At 42.0% G+C, this 24542-nt stretch overlaps 2 protein-coding genes across 8 annotated transcripts in view; both read right to left on the bottom strand.

Annotated features, from left to right (window-relative positions):
* Positions 1-5632, bottom strand: part of ALKBH3 (alkB homolog 3, alpha-ketoglutarate dependent dioxygenase) — a 52704-nt gene extending 47072 nt beyond the window's left edge. For 2 of the 6 annotated variants that reach the window (XM_065592789.1, XM_065592791.1), the window contains exons 1-3: positions 5405-5584; positions 3440-3549; positions 1155-1267 (exon numbers count right to left, since the gene is read on the bottom strand). In XM_065592789.1, the coding sequence (XP_065448861.1) occupies positions 1155-1267; positions 3440-3518 (192 nt within the window). In that variant the 5' untranslated portion in view covers positions 3519-3549; positions 5405-5584. Of the gene's footprint in view, positions 1-1154; positions 1268-3439; positions 3550-4464 lie in introns of all 6 variants that reach the window. The other 4 variants (XM_005286749.5, XM_005286750.5, XM_065592790.1 and 1 more) reach the window with 4 other exon arrangements.
* Positions 5633-15219: 9587 nt separating this feature from the next.
* The window catches only part of HSD17B12 (hydroxysteroid 17-beta dehydrogenase 12), a 253973-nt gene continuing 244650 nt past the window's right edge, over positions 15220-24542 (bottom strand). For both annotated transcript variants that reach the window (XM_065592787.1, XM_005286751.5), the window contains 2 exons: positions 17748-17897; positions 15220-17504 (listed from right to left, as the gene is read on the bottom strand). In XM_065592787.1, coding sequence (XP_065448859.1) covers positions 17400-17504; positions 17748-17897 — 255 coding nt within the window. In that variant the 3' untranslated portion in view covers positions 15220-17399. The remainder of the gene's footprint in view (positions 17505-17747; positions 17898-24542) is intronic.

The raw sequence follows: 24542 nt of genomic DNA, 5'->3' as shown, positions 1-24542 counted from the left end.
GGACACCAGCTGAGACTGGAGACTCGCTTTCCCTGCCTTCACGGGTTAAAAATCAGAAGCGACTCCCTGGAGGAAGGGGCTGAGCAATTCTCTAGTTTCAGACAAGCAGCAAAAAATATAAAGAGAGACTAGGCAGCAAGAGCTACTAGTCTAAAATCCCCTGCATAGCTTGGGATAGTTGTCTCCTGTGAAAGCCAGAAGTGGTTTAATCTTTACCACTGCAACAGAAAGGAAGGGTAGGGGGGAAAACAGGCGCTAACTTTTGTTTTTGCCCGTGGATGCTTTCCATCTTCTGGTTTCACTGTGAGCCATGTACATGCTCCTGCCACCTACTGGTGGCTTGTGGGTACTGAGCACCCCCTATTTTTTTTCCGTGGGGGCTTAAGCCCCAGAGCACCCACGCAGTCTGCACCTACATAGTAGGGCTTCGGTCTAGAATGGAAGTCATCAGCAACCATGCTGTCCTGATAATCATTCCAGTTGTCTCAGTGAGACCAGCTTCTTTCCCTCAAGTAAATGTCACTCTTGGAGGGCCCATTCAACTATACCATTTTCAGTTTGCCTCATCATAGTAAACCTCCTTCCATGTGAGGAAAGCAGGATGTAGTCCCATTCAGAGAGCATGTTGGCACAGTTACAAGAAAAAAGTGAGGCACTGTCTTTTCAGTCTTACAACCAATCTCCAATTCCATGCAAGAAACTCACTTCCCACTGGAGTGAGCACATTACCCTGTAATCCCCTGGCAGACCAAGGGGTAAGGGTTGAAACTTGGATCTTACTCTCCTCCGCTCACCAGAAATCAGAGGTTGACTATGCTGCCAATGAAGCATTCCCAGCAGAAGGAGCAATAGGCAGAGCTCATTTTTCTGGCTTTAGACCAGAATATTTTATTTGCTTCTGCTGAACAAAGTGGCACTGATTGGTAGTGAATGAAAATCAAAATATTTATGGTCGGTTAAGATGATCCTAGCTTTCTGTAAGCCACACATGCAATATGTTTGTAAAGTGTGTGTTATAGAGGCCCAAAAAGCTTGGACTGAGATATCTGTATTCTTGAACTACACCTTGTAAGGCCAACTAATTTTAAAAATAAGTTGTTCTTCCACTTATCAACAAAAAGATGAGATGACAGGACACCCATCTACATTTTTACCTCTGTTGGTTCTTTAAACACAAATTGTCTTTTGGGTGGAAGCTGCTCTCTTCTCATCCAGGTCTGATCAGTGCCCACTGACACAAGATTCCTGGCCGCAGAAGCCCCTGGAGCTAAGGCAAAGAAAAGAACAGGATCAAGCAAACTAGTGGGATCAGAGAAATGAACATCTCACTATGTGGAAAACCCAATATTCCTTTAAGGGACAACTAATGGAATCACTGTTCAGTTTTCAAGGATTTCCCCCTTACGTCCAAGTTTTAAAAAAGAGCAAGGGAAGAGTCAGACGTGTTTTTAATAATCATTAAAAGCACCTAAAATCTAGGACAGGAGCATTTTTAACTAATTTATAAACTGAAGTGAATAAAAATTTAACCCAATTGACAAAAGTGAGTCATTTAAAATCATAGTGGCCATTGTTTATGTTAGACTATGGTAAGTTAAAGGTAGTAGAGGCTTTCCATCAAGGAGCTCATCCCCCTATGGTGCTGAAAATATGAGAGTGGCGTGGCTTCAGGGAATATTATGGTTCTACTCAAAAGATATTTAGGAAATGTCTTTATTACATACCCAAAAAATCTACACACCAGGGGGCTGAATTAAGGTGATACAGGCAACTTTAATTCCAGCATTTCCTACCTTCTGAGCACTTGAGTTTGCAATGCTCTTTTAACAGTTCTGCGTGCATAATTTTTTAACTAAAAAAAAGAGAATCCCATCACCGTTTGAGAGCATAATGTAGTAAAATCTCATTTTGTGGGCAAGTTAGTGATAGCAAGGTAAGGGAGGTGTCATTTTGATTCTGTAGATTTTTACCAATCAAATGACACCTCCCTTACCTTTCTATCATTAACTGGCCCACAGAATTACACATGTTCCCACATTTCATGTGGAAACATACTGAGCACTCCCACTCTGGTATTGGTCATCAGCAAGACTGGAACCCGGATACCCAGCACAGACCACTACAATTTGTGCTGCAGGAGAAACTGGTAATAAGCTGTGATATTCCATATAAATCAACCACTAGTGGGAGACAATATACATTGGGGTGACTTACATGATTAGTTTTTTGCAAGCATAGGAATACTGGGAATCAGGCATCCTGGATTCTATTTCTGGCTCTGCAGAGGAGTATGGACAACACTTATGGAGAGCACAGCCAAACACAGATTTGGCACGTCATTCTAAAAGGCAAAGAGGCTGTGGAGTAGACTTGGGTCTATCATTTTGGAAACCTGAATTCTACTCCCAGCTCTGAATTGCCCTTGTGCAACCTCTCAGTCATCCCATCTTGAACCTTGGGAATTAGATTTGTCTGCTTGATAAGAGAGATACAAGGACCTTCTTGATAATAACGAGTCAGAAGAGCATGGAATTATTAACATTAGAGTCAGTGGAAGGTCTCCTCCTGCACACCTTCCCCTAGGCCAAACGGTATTTTATTGCTGCTGCAGCATCGTGTACCAAGGCAGGATCGCTAGCTCTATGCTTAGTATGCACAAGGCTCAGTGGAGGTAGGGAGCAGCCTCAGTGCAGACAGAATGTATAGAGATTTTAAAAGAAAGTCTATAACAAGTCCTACATGTGCAAATGGAGACTTTCCCTTCGAAGTCTGCAAATTTCAGTACATTTCTACAGGGGTAGCAAAAAGCTCTCTCACCCCTCAGGACTATTACCTTACCAAATTTCAAGTTTTTATTCAAAGCATGAAAATACTAGAGCTCCTCAAATAAATGGCTGGGAAAAAATTAACACTGGCAAAACTACCCTAACTGTTTTCCCTAACTTCTTTCTCTGAATGGATGATCTATTTTTCTGAAATTTAAAAACAGATAAGTAAATAAATAAATCTGCACGAGGCAGAGGGCAAGCATGGAAAGTTTCAATCTTCATGTTACAAGGTGGCAAAGTTATATGCTAGAAAAAACATGGGCTTCTAATGCAAAGCATTAGACAGCCCAACTACAGGTGTTCCCACCAGCTCCCCCTATAATACTAAATGTCTGGGTCGCAGATGAGCAGTAAGTCTTTATATAATTCATTTCCTCAAGGCAGCTCAACTCAGCTAAACTACAGTATCAATCCTCATGGAAATTATAGCTTTCTCCAATATTCCAGCTGGGCTATTTGAATCAAATGATGTGTCCTGGATCACACAAGAAATCAAATTCATTCAGGATTAGAACAGCTCTATAAAATATTAGGAAAAACTTAATTAAAATTATTAAAAAAAAAAAGATTAACATAACCAGGAACACACAAAGAAATACACAATATCTTGCCTGCATATGAGGCTGTTCTGCTCTTAACAGGTCCAGACCAGCCACCCTGTACTCTGGCTCGCTGTCTTTTATCTTCCATGATTTTTCACAGCACTGGTCTAATTCCCTCCCTGTGTTTCAAACATAAGAAACAAGCTGGTTAGGCAATTTAGAGCCAAGTACAGTATTAAAATATCAACAGAGTTTATGGAAACACTTTTCTAGTGAGCTGGTGCATTACACATTATGGACTTCGTCACTTGCCTTACCCCCACTGTTTAATTTGTTCCAGGGCTTGCCAGGGCTGAGCCCCTGAACCTCTAGGCTTGAAAGTTCACAGCCTCAGCACCTCTGGGCTTGTTGCATCAGTTATGAATGTAAAAAAATTGCTTGAGCCCTGGCACATAGTTTTCTTGAGCCCTGGTACCTCTTTCATTACAAATTAGGCACTGCTTAACTCCCAACAAAACCTGCCCAGGCAGACTTTAGTAAGTAATTCTGATTTCCTATAATGTCCCTTTCCTCACTATTTATTCCTTTTCTTACACTCTTAACCTAGCCCTGCTTTCTAATCCATAAACTCTACAGGGAGATGACCTACACATCTCCCCCTACGGGGGAGGGGGATTTTATATCTGAGTATTGTACTATGCATGTCCAGACATTTCACATCTTTTCTAGACAGCCAGCCAGCCAGGCACCTGTTTCAAACATGTGACCATGAAACCCTTCCTTTAGGTTAGTACATTTCGCAAAGCTGCTAGCTGTGTAAGAATATCCTATAAACAGAATTTATGCTGCCCTTGCGGATGTTCCTTAGCATCGCCTAGTCTAATGACATCTATGTTGCCATAGTAACTAGGGTACCTCCTCAGAGAGGAAAAAGAAATATGGGGAGGGAAGGAAAACAACAAGGAGTCCAGTGGAACCTTAAAGACTAACAGATGGAAGGAGGGAATGCACGATGCTAAATAAAACAAATCAATAAATGGCTGGGCAACAGGCTGTGCCTGCGCTTAACTGCAGTTAAGTTTTACTTAACTTACCCTAGTTTTACTATGCAGCACCCAGAGCACCAGAGAAACTAAGTGGGCACATCTGTGCATGTGTAGGAGAGTGTTTGCTTGCGTGTGCATGGAGGAGGAGAGTGTGTGTGTGTGCACGCACAGGTGCAAGGGAGTGGTGGTTGGTGGAGGGGAGTGTTGGGAGGGAGGAGTAGTTGTGTGCCTACTGGGAGCAAAGAGGAGTTTATGTATGTGTCTGTGCATGACAGGGCACAGGAGAAGGAATAAGTACTGGTGAAAGTGTGAGAGCATGGGTGGGCAGTGGTGCTAGAACAATTTGTATAGTGGGGCTGCTGAAAGCCATTAAAAAAAAAAAACTATAAACCCTGTGTATGATGGAAACCACTTCAAGCCAGGGGGTGCTGCCACACCCCCAGTACCCCCAGTTCCAGCACCCGTGTGTGGAGGGGGAAGGGTGAGAAGGAGCAAAACGAAGGGAATTGTGTGTGGAGGGAAATGGGGCAGGAGTGTGAAAGGAGATGTCTGAGGGTTGCAGAGGAGAGTGGGCATAGGGTGGCAGGGAGGATGTGCAGCTAAGTTCGTGCATGGGGCAGCAGGGCAGGGGGCAGCAGAGGAGGCGATGTGTGGGGGTGCAGAGGAGGGGGTGCGTGCAGTAGTGGTGAAGGGTGCAGAGGAGGGTGGGGGTGGAGGAGGTTACAGGTCTGTCATTACAAGTTTTAGAAGCGCAGCGCGGGATGAGCGCGGAGTAGCGAGACCCGCCATCCCTGGCTGAGGGTCGGGCCAGGCCCCAGCTCCACCCGCGTTTGCTCCCTTCAGGGTTTTGCGGTTTCCCGCAGGGAGAGGCCCCCAGTCCGCGCCCTCCGACGGGCGGCATCTGTGTGCCCAGCCCCCCGGGGACAGCGCCCGCGGCCGGTGGGGCTCTGCTGGGGGGCAGCGCGGGGTTTGCACGGCGGCGCCTCACCCTGCCCAGCTGCGCGGGGATCCGAGTGCACCGTCCGGGCCTGCACCAGCCCCGCTCCGCCCGGAAGTTGCTGCTGCGGCCGCTTCCTGAGCCACCCGGCTCCGCTTCCCCGCGCGCCGGTTCCGTCCTGCCCCGGGCCCGGCCTTAAACGGCGGCGGCTCGACCCCGCCCAGGGCCGGCGCGGCTCTCGCGTGTCCAGCCAGGCACACCCGACCCCCCTCTCCCACTGAACTGGTAGTGGAGCCCGCAAAGTCCGAGCAGCTAATTATGATTTAATCTATGCTGGAGGCTCACAACCTCAGACAAGGGCAGCTCTTGCTGTTTGTACAGCAACAATCACGCTGCTGGCTACTATATGCCAGTGATTATTTCCAGAGGGCAGTGAGCATGGGGGCTTGTGGCCTCAGTAACCCATTTCAAAAGTCCAGAGCTAGAAGTTGTTTTAGGGCTGCTCGTGTATTTCCTTTCCCATTGCTACCTCAGCTAGATAAGCTATTTATGTTCTCCACGAAGGGGTGCAGTTGGGGGATACTACAGCTAGTTTTAAGTTTAGACTAGCTACAGCCTTGAACAAGTTATTAGCCTCTGTCTAAGGAGGATAAAAAGAGGGAAATTATGATCCTGACTCATTAGTCATTTATAAAATGCTTTGAAGATGCAAAAGGAGCTGAGTAATGATTCTTCACTATACCACATACATGACTATATGCCAACAGATAGAGCATTGACCACTCATGAATCCCAGGAGGGATGAGAATTGGCCTGCAGAAAAATTCAATGGTTAGAACAAAGGAATGTGCTTCATGTTGACACTGGTAATGCTATTAACATACCACAGCTCTGACTATTTATATTTTAGTGGAAGGATAGCTGCCTATTCCACCTAGCAGAATGGGTTTAGAGAAGAATTCATTCTGATGCAACAGTTTGCTAATGCTAAATATATGGTTACATACATGTTCCACAACTTGTTCAAAGAGAGGTATTTTACATGTCCATTCTACTTTAGTTGGCCATGCACCAGAACTGGATAACTTTTTCCCACGATGGTACCTCTTGGGACAACACATGCACCCTCTAGCCCTCTTGTGTTGCTTGCCTAGAGAATAATGTTCTTAACTGTCACGGTGGTTAAACACTGGAATAAATTGCCTAGGGAGGTTGTGGAATCTCCATCACTGGAGATACTTAAGAGTAGGTTAGATAGATGTCTATCAGGGATGGTCTAGACAGTATTTGGTCCTGCCATGCAGGCAGGGGTCTTGACTCGATGACCTCTCAAGCTCCCTTCCAGTCCTATAATCTATGAATGGGATAGAGCTGCCCTGAGCCATCTCAGTTCCTTCTCACAGCAGAAGCCTATGTACCTAGCAACTATGATGCAGAGGGGAAGGATGGTGAGTTGTGGAATGGACATATGCAACACATCTTGACCAGTTATAGAACAGATATGTAACCATTGTTTTGTCTTTGATTCATTGCACATCTGTTCCACTTTAAGTGATTCACATGCAGTTTCTGCTAGAGGAAGATAGGGACAGGTGGCCTGGGAGATGGCATAATGAATGGTAAATGTATGAACCGAAGACCACGTCACAGCCCTGCAACTGTTGGAAACCAGAACATTGTCCAAGATAGCTGCTGAAGCCACCTGAGCCTTTGTGCAAGGATGGAACAGTAGCCAGGTCTTAACAAACAAATACAACTAGAAATCCAGGAGATCCTCTGGGAGATAACTGTTCCCCTTTCATACAATCAGAAAATGAAACAAAACAATTGAGGGGATACCTGAAATCCCGTAGACTGGCCAAGCAAAAAGCTGCTTCTATTCTAATGCCCAATGTATGTTTTATTGATCTACAACAGAACCCCATGTACTCATCCTTGAGAGTGAGGCTCCAGAAAAAAAATTGGCAGATAAAGTCTGATTCAAATAAAAATCCAAAACCACCTTAATAAGAAATTTGGGGTAAGCACATAAAATCACTATCTTTGTAAAACAAAAGTATGCAAAGGGTTAGCCAGAAGAGCTTGCAGCTCAGCAACTCTCCTAGCCAAGGTAATAGCTATTAAAAACACAACCTTCAGTGATAGACGGGACAATAAACAGACGGCCAGTGGTTTGAAAAGGAGTCCCATAAACCCTAATAGAACCAAGTTTAAATTCAAGGAATGGACTGAATCCTTTACAGGAGGAAAGGGAGTGTCCAAACCTTTTAAATTCCTGATAGCAATTGGGTTGGAGAACAGATTTGCCGCCTCCCTATAGGAGGGTGAAACAAATAGCAGGAAGGTATTCCCTGAATGAACTGACAGGACAGATGAAGGTAGTCCAAGATAAAATGGATAATAGCCATGGGAGGAATTCCTCTATCAAAATGAAAACCTTTTCCATTTCATAAGGTCTGTATATCTTGTAGAAGACTTTCTCCTATTCAAAGGAACACTCTGAACTATGGCAGAACAGGCAGACTCTTAATGATCTAACCACTTAGCATCTGGGCAGTTTGATGCAGACTGACAGGGCTGGGATGCAGTCTGGCCATGATCTTGTGAGATTACATTGAGGGAGGGGAACTGGATCTCAGAAGTTCAACAGACTGAAAAACTAATGTTGACAAGGCCAGGTTGGTGCTATTAGGATTAGACTGGCATGGTTCTGTCTGATGTTGGCTAGTACTCTGGACACTAAACACGATGGGGGAAAGCATAAAGAAGCTTTCCCTTTCATAACATCAGAAAGACACCCATTATTGACCCAGGGCTGAGGCCTCCTGTCAAATTGAATCTGTTCTGGCAGGTGGCAAACAGGTCCAACTCTGGTACACCCCATGGGGATCTGAGGGAGACGAATGGTCTCTAATGAATGACCTCCTGAGTCTGTCTGCTGGTGAATTCTGAAATCCCAGGAGATTATATGCTTTCAGCGATATTCCATTCTTCATGCAAAAATTCCAAAGGCCCAATGCATTTTATCAAAGTGTGTGTGTGTGGGGGGGGGGGGGGGAGAGAGGAGGAGTCAGACTTGGCCCTCCCTGTTCATTGAAGTCAAATATCACCACAATGTTGTCTGTGACAATCTGCACTGAGCAGCCAGCTATGTGAAGAAGAAATACTCAACAGGCCAGGCATATAACACAAAGCTCCCAGGTACAGATGTGGATGGTGAGATCCTGATGTGACCATAGACCCTAAGTTCTTAAATTTCACAGATTTGCCCCCCCCCCCCCGCCAGGTACTGAAGCATCTGTGACTAGTGTCACTGAGGGAAGAGTCAGAGCAAAGCGAACTTCATTGCACATTTTGGCCAAGTCCATCCACCAGTTCAGGGAGGACAGGAGAATTGAATGTATGTGAGTCAGCGTATCCAGTGGATTTCAGGAGGGATGGTTAACTGACTTCAACTGCCACTACATGATCCAGAGGTGAGTTGAAGTCACATATGTGCTATCTGCATACTGAGTCATGTATGTGGCAAACTGCCACATGTCCTAGTAGCCTCATCATTGTGGGGATGCGGTGGCTCTTGGGAGAGGCAAAGTGTCTAGTCAGAGCCAGACAGACAACCTGAGCCAGCCCCCCTCATGAGATTGCTAAAAAATTTGTCTTTGAAGACTCAAGGACTGGAAGTGAGACTGATCCCTCTGCCCCTCTTCTTGCACCTCTGTCTAGACTGTCCATGGAGCAACCAGTCATCCAGGTATGGATACACCTGGCTGTCCATCTTTCAAAAACGTGCTGCCATCACTGTCGTGCATTTTTTGAGAACGCAGGGGGCAGAAGATAGGCCAAGCGGAAGGTCCATGAACTGATAATGAACCTCTTCTATTACAAATCTTAAGAAGTGACTCTGGCATATAGCCACATGGAAGCATGCATCCCTTAAGTCGAGGGCACCCAATCATTAGGAGATGGGTCTGAATAGTAGAGGATAGAGTAACCATACAATTTTTTTTTAAAATTGGTTGAGATTTTGTAGGTCCAGAATGGATCTGAGGCATCCCTTGGCCTTTGTTATGATAAAATATTGGGAATAAAATCCCTCCCCTGAAGACGAGGGGGCACTTCCTGCATGGCCCATAACTGCAACAGAGACTGTACTATTTTGATCAGTATGGGCTTGTGGAATTGGTCACTGGAAAGGGACAGGGAATGGGAGGCATTGCTGTGAACTGAAGAGTATATCCCAGTTCCACTGTGTTTGGAATCCACTGCTCTGATGTGATCCAACCCTTAGGAAGTGGAATAGCCCGCTGCCAAAGGGAGGAGAACTCTCCATGAGCGGTTCATTGTCCTCAACCAAGAAGTCAAAGAGACTGCTTTGAGGTAGAAGAATGTCTAGTGGTAGCAGATGGAGAAACATGGGGAGGCAGTCCCTTTTTCTGGGACCTCTGGTATCTCCTGGAGTAATTAGGCTGCCATAATGGATAAAAGGGATCTCTCTACTGGACAGGACGACAAAAATGCTTCCTCTTTACAGCAGGGGTATAAATCCCTGAAGTCTTCAGAGTTGCCCTGGAATCTTTTTTAAAAGAGTGCAGAGTCTCATCAGTTTTGCCAGAAAAACTTGGGCCTTCACCGGCAAATCTTCTATAGCCTGCAGCACTTCAAGCACAATGCCTGATCCCTGGAGCCATGAAGCACAATGCATAATAATGGCCATGGCCATCACTCAAGCTGCTGAGTCTGCATTGTCTAGTGTGGCCTGTAAAGAAGAGTGGAGAACTGGACAATGCTAATTAATAAAGGCCTTAAACTCCTCTTTTGCCTCCTCTGGTAATTTGTCCTGAAATTTAGACATTCCATCCAAATATGAATAGTCATACCTGGCCAGTAACACCTAGTGATTTGCGATTCTAAATTGTAAGACAGATGAGGAGTAAACTTTTCTTCTAAATAATTTAAGGGTTTTAGCTTCTTTCTCCTTGGGAATGGATTTTGTTCATTGGTGTCTCAATTTTTCATTCACAGCCACCACCATCAAGCACCCTGGGTGGGATGTGAATAAAATTATTCATGTCCTTGAGAAGGTCCTTGATACCTCTTTTCGGGGCACTTATCTGTGGGCACAAAGTCATCTCATTAATAGACAGAGCCATTCTAGCTGGACCAAAAGAATGCAAGATGTCCACAAGCCAAAGAGGGTTATCTTGGACTACTGCAATCTGGATCCTCAGAGTTAGCTAACCTCTTCATGAGCTCCTGGTATTCCTTGTAGTCATCAGTGGTTGGAGTAGATGACTCAGATACAGTAGCTTCATACAGTAGCTCCATCCAGCTTACTCACTGAAGGCAGTAAAATGTCTGTCTGGTCCAGTGGACTAAAACCTCAGAAGGGAAAAGAACTGGAGGTTAAACCTCTCTCACCTGATGGGTAGCAACGTCAGCACAGAGGATGGTTCTGGCCAGAGACCAGCACCCAGGTGGAGATCATGTGCCAGCATCCATGAGAACAGGACAGTACCCATAGGTGAAGAGCACCTGGATGGTGATCTTGTGCCAGCATAAGCACCAAAGATGGTAGCAGACTGAAAATAGCGCCTCAACCATCTTGGAGTTTGGTGCGGAGGAGAAATTGCCCTCGAATCTGGGGGAACTCCCCAAGGACGCCAGAAGGGTAAGTGCTGCATCTGGTATAGGATTGTGGCTCAACCCAACAATAGTGTTTCTATCCATCTGCGTATGTCTCAGTGCCAAGAGCTCGAGCTGTGCATTGAAGATAGAGGATATACATGGATGGGTTGTAGAAAAGAATTCTGATCTGTAGGAACTCTCTCAGAATCAGATTAAGAGTCCACTTTAAGATACCAGGGCGATGTAGTACCAGAGGAATAGGTGAACAGGGTCATTGCCAGTGAGATGACAGCGGTACAGACAAACATTCAAAGGTACCAGGCATTTAACTTGGTGGACGTCAAGTGGATGGAATTTCTAGACACTAAATTTGGTTAAAATCTATAAATCACAGTACATGATCTAAGACTTTCAATATCCAAGTCCAGGCCTGTAAATATGTAGGCTATATAGACCTTATATATAAAATTAATAGTTATTACACTAATGGCTGTCCTGCATAAGTATATTGAATAACCCAGAAAATTACGAAGTAGGAATCAAATGATCAATACTGCAGATAACTCCTTTGGCTAATTTCACTCTCAACTCTTCCCCTGTCCCCGCATAATAAATTAACATCTGTGAAGTTGTAGACATAGACAACATAGATACAGATGTGTGCCTCTATAAAACAACTGGGTATATTTGGTTTAAAGTAAGTCAGTGGACTCAAAGATTTAAGCAATCTCTAGAAGAGGTTACCTGTCAGCAAGTTGCTCAGGCAGATAACAAGGTTTCTAGTTACTTAGGTCTTCAGGGAAAGATTTATGAAACAATTTTTCAGCATAGGCAGAATACAAGCAATACGACCAGGATATATTTTATGTTTAATCCATTTTACTGGAAGTGTCTGTCTATACTTAGTATATGCAGTGTTGTTGTAGCTGTTTCCCAGACCTGAAGAAGTGCTCTGTGTAAGCTCAAAAGTTTGTCTCACACACCAACAGAAGTTGGTCCAATAAAAGATATTACCTCACCCACCTTGTGCGTCTATAATTAGAGTGTCTTTTCACCTCAGCTGGGAAGTTGCTTATCCTGGATGATTCCCAACTGATGGGATACCATGGGTAATGAGTGTCCAGCAGAATCCTCAGGCTTCTTCTATCTTAAATCTGGTTAAGTACATCTGTTGCAGGCAGTTGCTTCCTTCAGGTTCAATCTGACTGGTCTCATGTCGAGCAAGTCTGGTTTTTGGCTCTTCAGAACCACGTTCTTCAAATACTCACTTGTTCAGGAGGATTTTTCCTCTAAGATAGTTAACGTAGTCTATAGGTTAGTGAAGATTAAAAGGATGAAGGTTGTTAGGTATACTGCAGTAGAAGAACTTTTAAAAGGCTCCGTTCTTTGAGCCCTGTTCTGGGTAAGTCAGAGATACAGTAGTGTGCTCTATACCAGTGGCTTTCAACCTTTCCAGACAACTGTACCCCTTCCAGGAGTCTGATTTGTTTTGTGTACCTCAAGTTTCACCTCACTTAACTTGCTTACTTTCTAATTTTTACCATACAATTATAAAATCAATTGGAATATAAATATTGTACTTACATTTCAGTGTATAGTATATAGAACAGAATAGTCATAGGCTGTATGAAATTTTAGTTTGTACTGACTTCACTAGTGCTTTTTATGTACCTGCTGTAAAACTAGGTCAATATGTAGAGGAGTTGATGTATCCCCTGGAAGACCTCTGCGTACCTCTAGAGGTACGTGTACCCCTGGTTGAGAACCTTTGCTCTATACTAACTTCTTTCAGCCTTTCTAACCTTTTGATTTTAACAGTTAGAGCAGCACAGTCTCTGAATTGTGTGTGTCTCCCTTTTCTCCTGCTCAAAATTGGTTTGTCCCCTTCTGATGACTTTCAGGACTAACTCCTCTTTTACAGATTTGTATTAGGTGTGTTGATAAATAGTAGAGAGGAGAGATTCCCCTTAAGAGACACAAGAGGCCACCCGTCCTTTTGGAACCTTTTCAATGGTAATTTATTAAACGTTTTAACACGTTGAAAAAAATCTTAGTATTTCAAACTTTTCACCCCGTCACACTCAGGAAGCAGGACAACCCTACGTTACTGGTAGTGACTTAGACTTCTCTTTCTCGCTATTAAAAAGAGCATTTCTTGCAAGCTTCCCCAACAAATCAGCCCGGTGGAACACCGCCACTCCTAACCTAAGGCAGAAATCCTTTTCTGCACACTGCCAAATGTGCGTCAGTCTGCAATGACTATGCAATATAGGATGGCTGAGGGAAATAGAGAAAGTGTAACTTCGACCTTGCTGCTCAGTGTTTTCAGTCCTTCTGCTCACATTGCTCAGGCAAGGAGCCTGTATATGAGCTTCTCTTCTACCTCATTCTCCTCTTATTTCATTTCCCTTTTATTCAGTGTGATCACACTTTCCTCCTCAGAGTTTTCATTTAATATCGATTAAGTGGCAATTGACCATTATGAACCTACAATCCAGTGATATTACTTTCATTTTTATTTTTTTAGTAAAATTTTGGAACTGTAACTTTCAATATGTGGAAAACTTAAAAGGGAAACATTTCATGAATCTTTTGTTCTATTTGGTCTCTGTACATTTATGTAATGCTCACTTGATTTTCAGAAGCATTGAGCACCCAACAAATCCCAAGAAGTCAAGGGGAGCTGCAGGTGCTCAGCACCTTTGAAAATGAGGACACGTAATGCTTTCACAAAATTTTACTAAAAAAAAAAAATCTTGCTGTTTTGTGGCACTGGGGCTTCATGGTGAATGAATTGTATCTGCTTAAAGGGAGATCCAGTTCCCCATTTCTCGCTGGGACTGGGTAATGGACATGGAGTTTCCATGTTTGAAAAGGCAAGTTTGAGTAAACGCTAACCCAGCCTTGTAAAAGTTATGAGAACTTACACAAGATCTACCTGGCCATCCTTATAATGGAACCATTTTTCACTTGCGTGTATAAGCAGTAGCGTTCGCTCCTGTCAGGGAAGAGAACAAGAAGTTTGCAAAGTTACCTCTAATGCTAAAAGTCTCAACTCAGACAAAGTGAGCCCAAGCATTTGAGTTCCCGACAATGAAAAAAAAAGTTTAGAAAACTGTCTGACACATATGTACGTAGTCATGAGTTTTGTAAGTGCTAACTACCTTTTGGTCCTAGACCGTGCTAGGCATCACTATAAATGCTACTGCACTGATTGAGCTATTAATCAGCCTTCCAAGTACATTATTGGATTTCCTCTGCCTCTTTACTTCTGGTTACACTTTTGCCATCCACTTCTGTCTTCTGAAGACAGAACATGTCTGACCTGCTTGAGTATGTGTGTAACTGTCACCATCTAGTGGTATCAGTGCATTGCTACAGTTGTTGAAGATTGTTTAGAACAAATGGTAGAAGCCTTTTAAGGCCAAAGTCACAGATTCTATCCTCCATGTTACAAATTTGCATCATAGTAATTGTGCTGTCCATATAGTTACCGATTTTTTTTTTCTGTGCAGACTACGTCCTTAGACCTACCTACCGTGTGACTGACCTCACTTCTGTTCCACCCATCTCACTCAGAAAAAAGGGAGTGCAAATAATGCAAGAACTGGAGTTACATAAGTTATAAAAATAATTCAGAACATTTGTAAAAAATTTAAATGAAAAATGTAGTGCAGAAAAGGAAAGTTGCCTTATTTTTATAGCACTTCACAAAATATTGTACATAGGAATCACTTCAATTACTGAAACGTAGCAGGTTTTTAAACTGCAAATACAAAGCAGTTTAGGAGAGGACGTGGAGAAGGCTCCCATATTTAACTGAAAATAGAGAAGAGATTTTAAAGCATCAGAATGCAATTCCTGGGCTGCAATTTACGATGCTAGTAACGTGCTTAATATTATACAATGCAAAAACTGAACACGCTGCTTGAACGTAAGAGTTCTCGTCCAAGTTAGCACTCGCTATGCAGCTAGCTTCAGTCAAACTAGGAACACATGCAGGAAAGTGAATTATTTCCCTTTGGTGGTTTACTTTGATATAACAAAAAAACAACAACAACAACAACAACAAATGCCACTTTTAGTTGTCATTCTTGACAAGCAGGAAGCCACAGTAATGGTGCTCTCTTTGGGGTGGGGAAGGATCATTTCAAGTGTTGTGCTGCCCTGTATACAAGACACCAGTTATCATTTGAATGAAGCAGGACAAAACATTTAAAAAAGGAAACAAGAGTTAACCGTTCAGGAGTAATCTTTTATTTTAACTATTTCAGTTCTCTGTGTGCGCGTGTTAGAAAAAGAATATACACAGAATTAGTTAGTCAAATAACCCCATGTCTTCTCCAAAGCAAGCCAAGAAACAGTGGCCTTATGCAATCTAATCCACCCACATTCAATCACCCCAACTCCAAAATAAAAGCTATGGGATAAGATCCTCATCTCATACCTGAGCAGCACCATTGCATCGGTATTCATGTATGTTCAATGTACAGAAATGTTAGCCCCTTCATGCTTCAATACAACACATTTAACTTAAAAACAGAGCTTTAAATTATTCTCTCAAGGGCAATAAACAACTCCAGATCACAGAATTTCTAGCATCACTAAAAATGATGAAGCTATTGCCCATGTAAGTTACTTTTAAAATACAGTTTTAGTACATTTATGGTTGGTAAAGAGTTTGATGTCAATGGAGACCAAAATCTTTATCTACAGAGCAAACAGACACAGGCAGGGGCAGTATAGACTTTACACACACACCCTGATCAATGTTCCCCCATGGTGAGATAAGGATAGTGCAGCCTCAATGGAGCATTCCGTCTGGGCTAAAACTTTCAACCCGACGATGCCAACCAGGATGGCTTTTATTTCACATATCCTATTAAAAATTATCCAATATTTTAGCAATCCAATCTTTTGTAATCCAGAAACCCACTCCTCTCCCAGAGTGGACTTTTTCACGGTGTAAAAACACATTCATGGCTCAGCCTAGAAACAAACTTTTGAAGCACTTGATTCTGCAGTTTCTCTACATTTAAATGCATTTATTGTTTTTAATTTGCACATTCATTTATAGAAGTTGGTTTCAAAGATTCAGCTTCTTATATCAGCAGGCCCACAGAGGAGAACAGACTGGTGCATGTGCCAGAAAAAGAGTTTAACCAGCAGCCCTAACAAAGACAGCACTGAATTTCAAGATCTGCATTTCAAGTACTAATACTGTGTTTTACAGATCAACCAACAAGCAGTGTGTAACTGGTACCATTTATCTACATTGTGCTACAACTGTCTACAGATTACAGCAGGCATCAATCTTTTTAAAAGGTCATTACAAATACAGAAGATAATATATTTTTGAAAAGTTAGCATTAATATTCAAGATGCAAGAACTTAAACAATTGCTGTTTTAGGATGTTAAAATATATATAGCAATCACTCCCATTGTACACTTTGGCTCACTTCCCTCTACTTCATAAAACAGATTACAGTATATCCTTCAAATTTACACATAAAACAATCAAATGTTGGTTCAAGAATCCATTTTAGTACACTAGATGAAAGCGATGAGTGGTCTTTTAGGATGTAAAACAAAAAATAACTGAGAAAGCCCACCCATTTTTAGTTAACTTGACACTAGCCTGGAAATGGTTTTATTGGAGACTCATACATAGCAGCCGGGCAGCTCTGCCCAGGGGAAGTTACACATACTTCTCCCTGGTGTCCCAATACACATACAGCTTGCTAAGTGAAACATGGGGAAACATCACGAGAAGACTAGCCATACAGCATCCTCGCAAGCACTCTGAAGCTGAGCTGGGGAGTGGCTACATCAATGAACATTAGCTTGCCTTTTTTAATAACCATGTTTTCTCCCAGCAGTATATCTGAAAGACAAACTGCCACCATTCTTCCCTTCACCCAAACATGCACAACACAGAAAACAGGTGGTGGTTATATAACTGGCCTTTGGCCATCACTTTAATTTTTTCATTTTGGAAATCAACTTCCATTTTCTCTTTTTAAGTAAGCACAGGCCATCTGACTTCAATGTATTTTAAGACGCCCTAGCACTTTGTCTTGCTTTATTGTGGGTTTTTTCTTTTATCACCAAGCTACTTGCACTGAGATACAATTCCTTATTCATTGGTATAAATACATTACATAAAGCTAATGATTAAATCCAGTTAGTATCCCATAGTCACATATGACCAACAAATCAAGCATATTTTGAAATCAATATTGGAAAGTCGAGGCCAGAAAGAAATCATGTTATATCATAATCCCACCCCAAATTGGTGTTTGGTCCCATTAGAAAGTAAAAACTATAAGAGAAAATTTTAAATGTGATTAAGTCTATTTCGTGCTGAATTGTGGGTACTGAGCCACCATGTGTCAAAACATCTGATCAAGTTGCTGCAACTTAGTTTTCCTTCACTTTCTTTAAGTAGCGAGCCCGCACTTCCTTGTGTTTTTGCATTGTCAAGTTGATGATTGCTGAGGTGGGAAGAAGAGAAAAGATCCAGCCCTAAGAAATTAAAAGAAAAAACTCCAACTGTTATCACTTGCACCAAACGAACTTAAAATTAATCTCTTCTACATTTTCAAATGTGACAAAATTAGGACTAAGTACGAAAGAACAACGGTCAGTCTCAGGATTTAAAAAAAAACGTAACTAATGTAATTCTCTTTCCTCCATGGTCAGAATACATGCAGAACATACTCAGGACCACACAAAATGAGTAACATCCCCTTTTTGAAGGTAACTTACAAAAATGGCATGGGGCAGACATCCGTTGGTCTGGGACTGCAGGCCTACTGTGCCCAGGGCAGCTCTTACGTATGTTTCAGGACTGGGCTTATCGAAGGTTGGTTTGCGGATTTTAGACATTTTTGTAGCCACAAAATATGGTAGAACACTCTGTAGGTAGGAAAAGAGATCACAGTAAGTGAAGTGTATTTTCAATAAAATTCCATGTACATCTACTGAGCATGGCAAGAAGAAACAAAGCTCATATTGTATATCCTGGCTTGGGGTCTCTAGGTGTGCTCTCCAAATATAGAGCCTCTGTCTAACTAGCACTTGCGTCTGAGAGAAGAGACCCTGCAGTCCAACTGCCTAGCCTCTGGGACCACTGCCGTCCGCCTCTGCTCCCTCCCAGTAGCTTAAACACAACCTTTCCCCAAAAACTCCAGACAGACAGACTTCCACAGAATTATAAAGACCATTGCTCTTTACTTAACAGCATGACACACACAGATCTCAAGAAAATAAGACATGCCTGTATATATTTCCCTTACCTCACTTTCCTCATCACTATGGAGAGTTCTTTGGGCCTGGACAGAGTATTCTGGTGCACCAAGGATCCTTTCCCTATAGCCTTCCCTTCAAAAAAAAAAAAGGAGCCTTTCTCTAGGTCAGCTAGCTGTCTCTGACCTTGGCTGGTCAGCATTTAAAAAGGACCCATGCTACAAAAGCCTGCCTCTATTTTCTTCTTTCCTATCCAAAGCTTCCTGTTCAATGAGTCCCTTGAGTTTATATGTCCCCCTATCAACACCTGGTTCCTTTGTTCTACTGCTGGTGTTTTTCCACTTTTCATATCACCAACCTCCACAAACTAGTTCTCCGAGGCTCCAGCTAAACCGTTGTCCTCAAGATCCTTCCACCTGAATAGACAGCTATTCAGTTTTAATGACCCACTACTGTGCCTGGCCTGGGAGAGACATGCTTACAGCCTTGTCAGCAAGAGGTGGATTCCACATTTACACCAAGGCATTCCCTGACACTGCAATTTCTTAACATAAGAACCACCATACTGGGTCAGACCAAAGGTCCATCTAGCCCAGTATCCTGTCTTCCGACAGTGGCCAATGCCAGGTGCCCCAGAGGGAATGAACAGAACAGATAATCATCAAAAGATCCTTTCCCTGTCGCTCATTCCCAACCTCTGGCAAACAGAGACTAGGGACACCATCCCTGCCCATCCTGGCTAATAGCCACTGATGGACCTGTCCTCCATGAATTTATCTAATTTATTTGAACACTGTTATAGTCTTGACCTTCACAAAATCCTCTGGCAAAGAGTTCCACAGGTTGACTGTGCGTTGTGTAAAGAAATACTTGCTTTTGTTTTAAACCTGCTGCCTATTAATTTCATTTGGTGACCCCTAGTTCTTGTTTATGAGAATGAGTAAATAACACTTCCTTATTTACTTTCTCCACACCAGTCATGATTTTATAGACTTCTATCATATCCCCCCTTAGTCATCTCTTTTGCAAGATGAAGAGTCCCAGTCTTATTAATCTCTCCTTATACAGAAGCCGTTCCATACCCCTAATAATTTTTTTGCCCTTTTCTGAACCTTTTCCAATTCCAATACATCTTTTTTGAGATGGGGTGACCACATCTGCATGCAGTATTCAAGATGTGGGCGTACCATGGATTTATATAGAGGCAATATGATATTTTCTGTCTTATTATCTATCTCTTTCCTAATGATAGTCAAAAAAGCTAACAGAATGTTGGGTGTCACTGCACATTGAGTGGATGTTTTCAGGGAACTATTCACAATGACGCCAAGATCTCTTTCTTGAGTAGTAACAGCTAATTCAGAATCCATCATTTTATATATATAGATGGGATTACATTTTCCAACGTGCATTACTTGGCATTTATCAACACTGAATTTCATTTTCCATTTTGTTGCCCAGTCACCTAGTTTTGTAAGACCCTTTTGTAGGTCTTTGCAGTCTGCCTAGGACTTAACTATCTTGAGTAGTTTAATATCATCTACAAATTTTGCCACCTCTCTGTTTACCCCTTTTTCCAGATCATTTATGAATATGTTAACAAACTTTGTAGCATTATCAGAATAATAAATTGTAAAAACAGATTCCCCAAATAGACCCCAGTGTGTTTTCAGGCAGTTTCTACATATAACTACTGAAGATGGCAAGAAGCCACAAAGTTCATAGAGTACATTAGGTGTCCTGTAGCTAGCAGTACTGGATTCTAAAAGAAGTATGAACTTCAGTTAAACTTTAAGAAAAAAAATCGAATCACCTTTTGGTGAAATCACAACCTATCATGTGTAGTGTGTGTGTGTGTGTGTGTGTGTGTGTGTGTGTGTGTGTGTGATCGATCCACAATCAGGATTCAAGAGAATTAATAATCCATAGACATATAACCTAGGGCTATGTTGTTCGATTTCACAAGCTAAAGAGGATTGGTCCTGACCAGTACTTGGACAGAAGAACTGCTAGGAGAATCCAGGTGGTGCAGTAGTGGGGCTCACGATTCAGTAGGCAGAGCTGTTACCAAACCAATGCCGCAGCGTGACATTAAGGAGTGTGGTGATGGGTAAGTCTCTTGCAGAGGATTTCAAATCAGTGTACTTCTGCTTGTTTATGGAACTTTGAGAATAGTGTCAGCTCCACTGTTCTGAGCTAATTCCAATTTTGGGTAACTTAATTCTGTCTTCCCAGATTTCTTGTTGCTTTAGTTACATAAGGAAGTCCATTTCCCATTCTAAAGTATTGCTAGTTGTTGTGTTCCATTCCACAAGGGGGTAGATTTCTGCGTGGGCTGAAACATTCCTATGTGCACAAGACTTGATTGGGGAATTCAGGGAAAAGAATGGCTAATGCAGATTGGGATTTCCTCCTCTCCCTGCTTCCCCCCCAGTGCATTTTTTAAAAATCATCATAACAAGACTCCCAGTGATCAGTTTATACTTTCAAGGCTCTTTGCAAATAAAAGGGTTAAAGACTTAGCACACAATTTTCAAATGTGGATAAAGGCACTTTAATAGAAGTGGTAGGGTGTCCAGATGTCCCGATTTTATAGGGGCAGTCCTGATTTTTGGGGCTCTCTTATATAGGCACCTATTACCCTCCACCCCCGTCCCGATTTTTCACACTTGCTATCTGGTCACCCTAAAAAGTGATCTGATTTTCAGAAGTGTAAATGCCTTCAACTCCCATTATAGGTCAGCAGCATCTCTGTAAAACCACACCACTCATTCATGTGTCTAAATATGAATGTATGTGCCTAACTTTAGGCATCCAAGTTTGAACATTTTGCCTATACTTTTTAAATTCAAAGGTTCTACTTTTCATTTGCTGCCTTTCAAACGTCTGCTGGAACTTGACTGACTATCTGGCAATTCCAAATTCAAAAATGAATAAATTCTCCAAAATCCCTTTTCAAGTCTCCAGGCTGTAAATCTTGCCAGCATCTCTCCAGTAAGTTTCATATGAAGTTTTGAGGACAAGCTATTTGAAGTAAAATATAGCAAGTGTTTCTTTTAAGACATACCCTTTTTTTTCTCTGAACACCTTTCTGCAAATTTGGGCAAAATACAGTTTCAATCTTAACTATCCACACCATTCTGAAACAAAAAAAATTTATGTACAAATTGCACTACTTAGATGCACAACTAGATGGTGCCGAAAGATAATTCATTGTCTGCACAGAGAAACTGAGCACCGAGTGGGAATAAGCTGTACCGCTGATGGCTAGAGAATGCTATATATAAACTATTATTCTAAACACTTCACTGTAGTTAAAAAAGTTATAAGACTACGGAACAACATTTTATCTCCTGCATTCTATAGTGGAAAAAAATGCTTCAGAAACATTAACTCTACCATCTCTCACTAAGAATGCGATCTTTTGTTTGGGCTAATGCTCCTATATGTCCTAAAAGCTGTTAATTTTTCCTAGGGAATACAAAAGTGGTAAAACTATTCAGAGGTATGTTTTATTCAACTGGGATCAAGAGATTGAAAGGCTGTAAGCAAAGCAAGGTTTGCTATGGATAAAACCGGGTGCTTGCATATAACACACTACACTGTTCAGACCAGAAAAGTCTGGAGAGCAGCTGATCATATAAATCAGTGGGAAACCTACGAATAGAACTCAGAGTCCTGTGTCCCTGTCTTATGCACTAGCTTGTAAACCACACTCACTCCCTATATGAAGGAAGACAAATTGGATCATAATCTTTTTATACTGATGCTTCTTGAGAAACTGCTGCATTCAGATCTTCTGGTACTACCACCCACCCAGAGGTACAGGAAGGTACTTTCAGGGTTCTATGAAAAAGCCTCTTTAATGCCCACAATCCTCCCCCCCCCCCCCAAAAACCCCTACTTATACAGAATAACAAAAAATCTCAGATATTCAAGGAAAATCCTTCAAACAAGACAAAAGTGTAAAAGAAAATCCAGTACTATACCACTGCCGGGATACTATAGTAGAGGGATTAGGAAGAAATGTAAATAGAGTTAAGATTTTTTCCTTCCTTATACTTTTAAAATATGTGTAAAAGTATTTGAAAAGAAGCAAAAATGCCCAACATTGACAGAAAGCTGTTCCCTGCCTATTGTTCTGAAGCAGAAAATAAGAATAGAATGAACAGAAGGAAGAACCACCCAATGACCCCTTCAGACTGACTATTCCATGGAGAATCATGTTTCTGCAGACAGAGCATGGGCACCCCCATTAATAGGAAACTCGCAAGTTAGTCTTGAGAGAAATCCTTAGATTCTTCCATATTCCTTTCATTCTTGGCAGCTACTTTCCACTATAGATTTTCATCCTATTCTCCATACACGCACAGGAATACTTGACCCTGAAGCTATGTAGTTGCTATTCTCCAACTGAAGATTGGAAGTGGCCCCTGGAGCCAGAAAGGAGTTGGTTTCTGAACCTAAAAGTTTCTCTGCATTACAATACAACCACACTGATCGAACCTGGCATCCAAAGAGAAGGCATTTTCACTCGGGCAGCATTGCTACAACTTGTACTGAGCTTCAGAAGTAGTATATTAACAAGCTGTTGTGTGTTTCTGCTTTTCACACAAGTGTTTTCTATTGGTCTGGTATAAGCTGAGGACATGCCATTTTAAACAGCTACCTCAAGTGGAAATGCAAGTCTGGAATTCAAAGTCTATTCACCATTGAGAAAGTTGTAGTGATGAACCCCATACTTCAGATTTCAAGAGGCTGAAGTACTCCTAAGGGAATGAAGGAGACACGTTGGCCAAGCTTTAAAGGTATGCCTCTAGGGTTCATTAGTGGTAGGCACAGGGGCTCAGACTGGGGCAGGGAAGAAAGACGACCAATAACTTACTACAATTAGCATAAGAAATTCTGATCACCAGCTATTAGACCCACACAACACAGAATGGCTATTCATTTAAATTTAGGGAGGAGATGGGGAGCTACCAACAATAGAGAGCCAGCATGCCAGAGAAGAAAAGCCAGGCTAACACTATTCATTAGCTTGACGCATTTAGGATATCAAAGTCTATAGGAAAACATGCTGGTAGCTAGGGGAAAACTTTGTTAGCGGGAAGAAAGGCAAACCTAACACAGAGAAACAGCTTTCAGTAAAGTTTAAGTTTGCCAAATACACAAGTTCTCAGCTTCTCTACATTCAGAGCTAGAAAATTTTAGAAGCTGCACTCCAGCCTCCAGGGGGGCTCTCCAGTGTTTACAGTAAGTTTTCTTGACTGTGTAAAAGTGTCATGTTGACTGCATTTTCATTACCATGTCATCTATTCCTGCTCAGAGCAGGTCTGCGCAACAATATTTAAAACATTATCAGCCGCCAGTGCCTTGTCAACACTAAAGTTTCACCATTGGTACTCCTACTGAAATTGCACCAGTGGTAGCAACAGTTGGGAATTTTAAGAAAAAGTTTAGTGTAGGTTTAAACAAGGAAGCCATTGTAAGGACATTGCATGCAATAGCTTATTGAATCAGTTGTCCTTTTCCTAGCACTGTCCGCACAATACTGTTGAGAAATAAGGACAAAAGGCATTTCAAGCAATATGTTTTTATTATGCTCTAAAAAGGAAAATCCATGAAACAGACAAGTTGTTCCTTGCCTAAGGACATGTGTACTCAACAAATTTTAGACATTTTTAACCAGTTAGTGAAAACTTAGTTTGTGTCCAGACACTTCATGGCTAGTACTCACTAACACTGGCAGCTCACAACTGTTCTCCTGTACCTTGTTTGAAAGATTTTTTTAAAAAAATATTTCTTTTTTTTGCATCATGTAGCATTGCTTTCCTGACTGTGTAACCTGCCTGGTCAGTCCTCCTTTCCTTCCAGCTTTCTGTGGTAGGACATCCCAGAGTAGATTGCCTCAGATGTTGCACCTGATATTCCACATGTATGTCCTCTGAGCATTAACTGCTACTGAAGCGCTAAGAAAGCCACCATGATTTTCTAACATCACATGATACAAAATATGGGCAGGCAAAGTGGTAGCTATGGACGCAACTCAACCATGTTTGTAACGAGATCAGATGAGTGTTTACAAAAATAACATCTGTATCTGTAGAGTAGATAGGGCCTTATGAAACTCTCACCAACCCTGGGATGATTTATGCTCTGGGGTAAAAACCATGAAAAAAAAAATCATTGGTTGTGACACCCAAAGACAGGCAAAACTTGGTGTCATGTGTGTATTGCTTTGAGTTTTTGAGTTCAAACAATTCTGAAACTCAAAGCAAAGAGGTGAGAGATACAAAACTACAGAAAGGTTTCCAC

This window comes from Chrysemys picta, chromosome 4 (genome assembly GCF_011386835.1).
Source record: "Chrysemys picta bellii isolate R12L10 chromosome 4, ASM1138683v2, whole genome shotgun sequence".
Lineage (NCBI taxonomy): Eukaryota > Metazoa > Chordata > Testudines > Emydidae > Chrysemys > Chrysemys picta.
This window is presented reverse-complemented; position numbering and strand designations above follow the sequence as displayed.